At 42.1% G+C, this 2,505-nt stretch overlaps 1 protein-coding gene across 1 annotated transcript in view; it reads right to left on the bottom strand.

Annotated features, from left to right (window-relative positions):
• Positions 1 to 97: 97 nt before the first annotated feature.
• LOC101854477 (carbonyl reductase [NADPH] 1) overlaps positions 98 to 2,505 on the bottom strand; it is a gene marked incomplete at its 3' end in the record, with an annotated part of 14,653 nt that continues 12,245 nt past the window's right edge. Inside the window, 2 exon segments of the mRNA XM_013079229.2 lie at positions 98 to 226; positions 2,091 to 2,203. Of these exon segments, the coding sequence (XP_012934683.1) occupies positions 98 to 226; positions 2,091 to 2,203 (242 nt within the window).

Raw genomic sequence — 2,505 nt, 5'->3', positions numbered from 1 at the left:
AGAAAAAAAAGAAACAAACAAACAAACACATTTTTGAATAAATATATAAGTGTAAATAAATAAATAAACAAATAAATAAATATGCAGTAAAACTTACTGCACAAAAGAGTTCATGAGAGCGACCAGTTCATCCATGCTGAGGGCTGGGTCCGTGAACCGGTTCTGCAGGGATTCGGAACATCGAGTCAGGCACACCTGGCTAGCCATGCTGGACACGTTGACCACTCTGAGGACACAGGCAGAGGTCAGTGGGGAGAACATCAGAGCCTCGCACTTTCGAGAAAAAACGTGAGGCATCGTGGTGAAATTAGGAGCTCGTCAAAATTACGAAATCCGAGAAATCGGCATTTTTTCTGGCCGTTCGGCAATTTTTTTAATATTTTCTTTTGTTGTGGCTCAACACCTTTCTTTGTCTATTTAAAAGCACATTTCTGTGTTGATATTACTGAAAAAACATTGATTACAGGCACCCAAAAAAATTTTTCATTTTCATTTTTCAAGCACTCTCAAGCTATGGAAGTTACCAAAATTTGGCGGCCATTTTCCCATTAATTTTACCTCTGAAACCAGGCAACCCTCCCCTCCTTCAGTCGCAAATATCAAGACTTCTATTCAACATAGATGGATTTTTTTCCACCAAAAGCAAGGCAAATGAACAGGTTTAAGGGTGATACCAATAACCTCATTTGCCCCAAAATTGCCGAGTGGCTGATTCCATCACGTAGTGCCACAAACTATCGAAGCCGCGCACTATCAGAGCAGCGCCCTTTTTATGATATCGGTACAATTAGATTGCCAATTACTAAAGCAGTACCATCAAACAATTTAAGTACCCTCAGCGTTTTACTGGGCTTGGGACCGGATATCAGTTAGCTTCTGTATTGAACGACTAGGCTTTTCAGGTATAAAACATATCTACAGGACAGGGGCGATCTTTCAAGTGTAGTGTTGGGGCAGCATTTACTTGCTCTTTCAGGATAAAAAGTGAATTTGTGAGACTTGTCTTTCTGCGTATAATATTTGCTTGTTACACATTCTCCCTTCTTTCTTGGTAGTGCCTTTCTGTTTGGTCTGTGTCTTTAGTTTCAGTTTAGAAATGGTCCGGAAGTCGCTTAACGTCTCCAGAAAGACGAACATAATGTGTGGGTGGGGGCTATAGAGAGACATTTTATCAAGGGGACTGTCACCATTGGATGGAATCATCAATCTAATTGTATCGATATGGTCAAAAAGTGCGCGGCTCTGAGAGCTTCCCGGTCAGTGATACGTCACACTCTCCAATATACGGTCGGTTTTAAGGACAAGCGGGCTAAACCAGATTTCAAGGGTTTCCAAAAATCTTCACCGGCACCAAAAGTGGGTATTTTCCTACCTACAGGAGAAGTGTAGTTTCATTGGTGTGTATATTTGTTTGGTTATAGAGAAAACTCTCCTTGTCTTTTAAAGAACTGAACAAACTTTCCATTTTCTCAAAACAGCATTTTTCGGGATAGCCCCCTTGTGCTTAAAAGCGACCATACAATGAGTTTTTAATATCCCTATATGAAATCAGTCAAGTGAAAACCCAACTTAGTTATTCATAAATTATTGCATATTGTTAAAGTTAGTCAAGTTAAGAACAAGCCATGTCCATTACCAGAAGTCACAGCAGAAAATTTCAAACATATCTGCAAAATATCAAATTATGGATAAAAACGGGGGGGGCATGCCTCCCTGTAACCCCCCAGATTTTTTTACTTGGTCCAGAGGCTCAAAACATTTTGATTGGTCTATCTCTGTCGGAGACGTCTACGGATAGGTACTGTGACCAAATATCGTGTATACGTTAGTAGAGAATCTTTGCCCTGATAGTACAATGTTATTATGACATTTGAGAGCGCCCTTCTTCTAGCGCGTGACGTCCCGTGATATGAGCGTAGCGTAAACCAAAGAGGAAGTGGAATATATTGGTAGTAGAGAATCTTTGCCGTGATACAATGATGTTATGATGACATTTGAGCGCGCCCTTCTTCTAGCGCGTGACGGCCCGTGATACGAGCGTAAACCAAAGAGGAAGTGGAATATCTTGGTAGTAGAGAATCTTTGCCTACCTGGCGTGTGGCCGGAGCAGGGGAGACAACACGGTACACACGTCCAGGGGGGCGAAAAAGTTGACCTTGCACGTGCCCTCGACCTCCTCCGCGAAACTGAAGCCAGCATCTTTCTGTCGGAGAAGTCGAGAACAATCATGGCCTTATTAATACAAGAAAAATGTTTCTGAAAAGTATTTTTCTGCCTTTATCAGCTCATTATAATTTATATAAGGCCTAAGCAAGGTTGTGGGCTCTCGTGGCATAGAGGTTAAGGTGTTGGCCTCTCATTCAAAGGTCCCGGGTTCGAATCCGGGTAGCGACCGAAAAATTTTCTTCTCTAAAATTGTCCCCTTTCACCTCCTTCCCTGCTCTCTAGCAATGTTCTGTTGTCTGCTTTCATTTCCACTTTCTGCCCCCACCCCCTCACCTCCTT

The sequence above is a fragment of the Aplysia californica genome, unplaced genomic scaffold, assembly GCF_000002075.1.
Source record: "Aplysia californica isolate F4 #8 unplaced genomic scaffold, AplCal3.0 scaffold00045, whole genome shotgun sequence".
Lineage (NCBI taxonomy): Eukaryota > Metazoa > Mollusca > Gastropoda > Aplysiida > Aplysiidae > Aplysia > Aplysia californica.
This window is presented reverse-complemented; position numbering and strand designations above follow the sequence as displayed.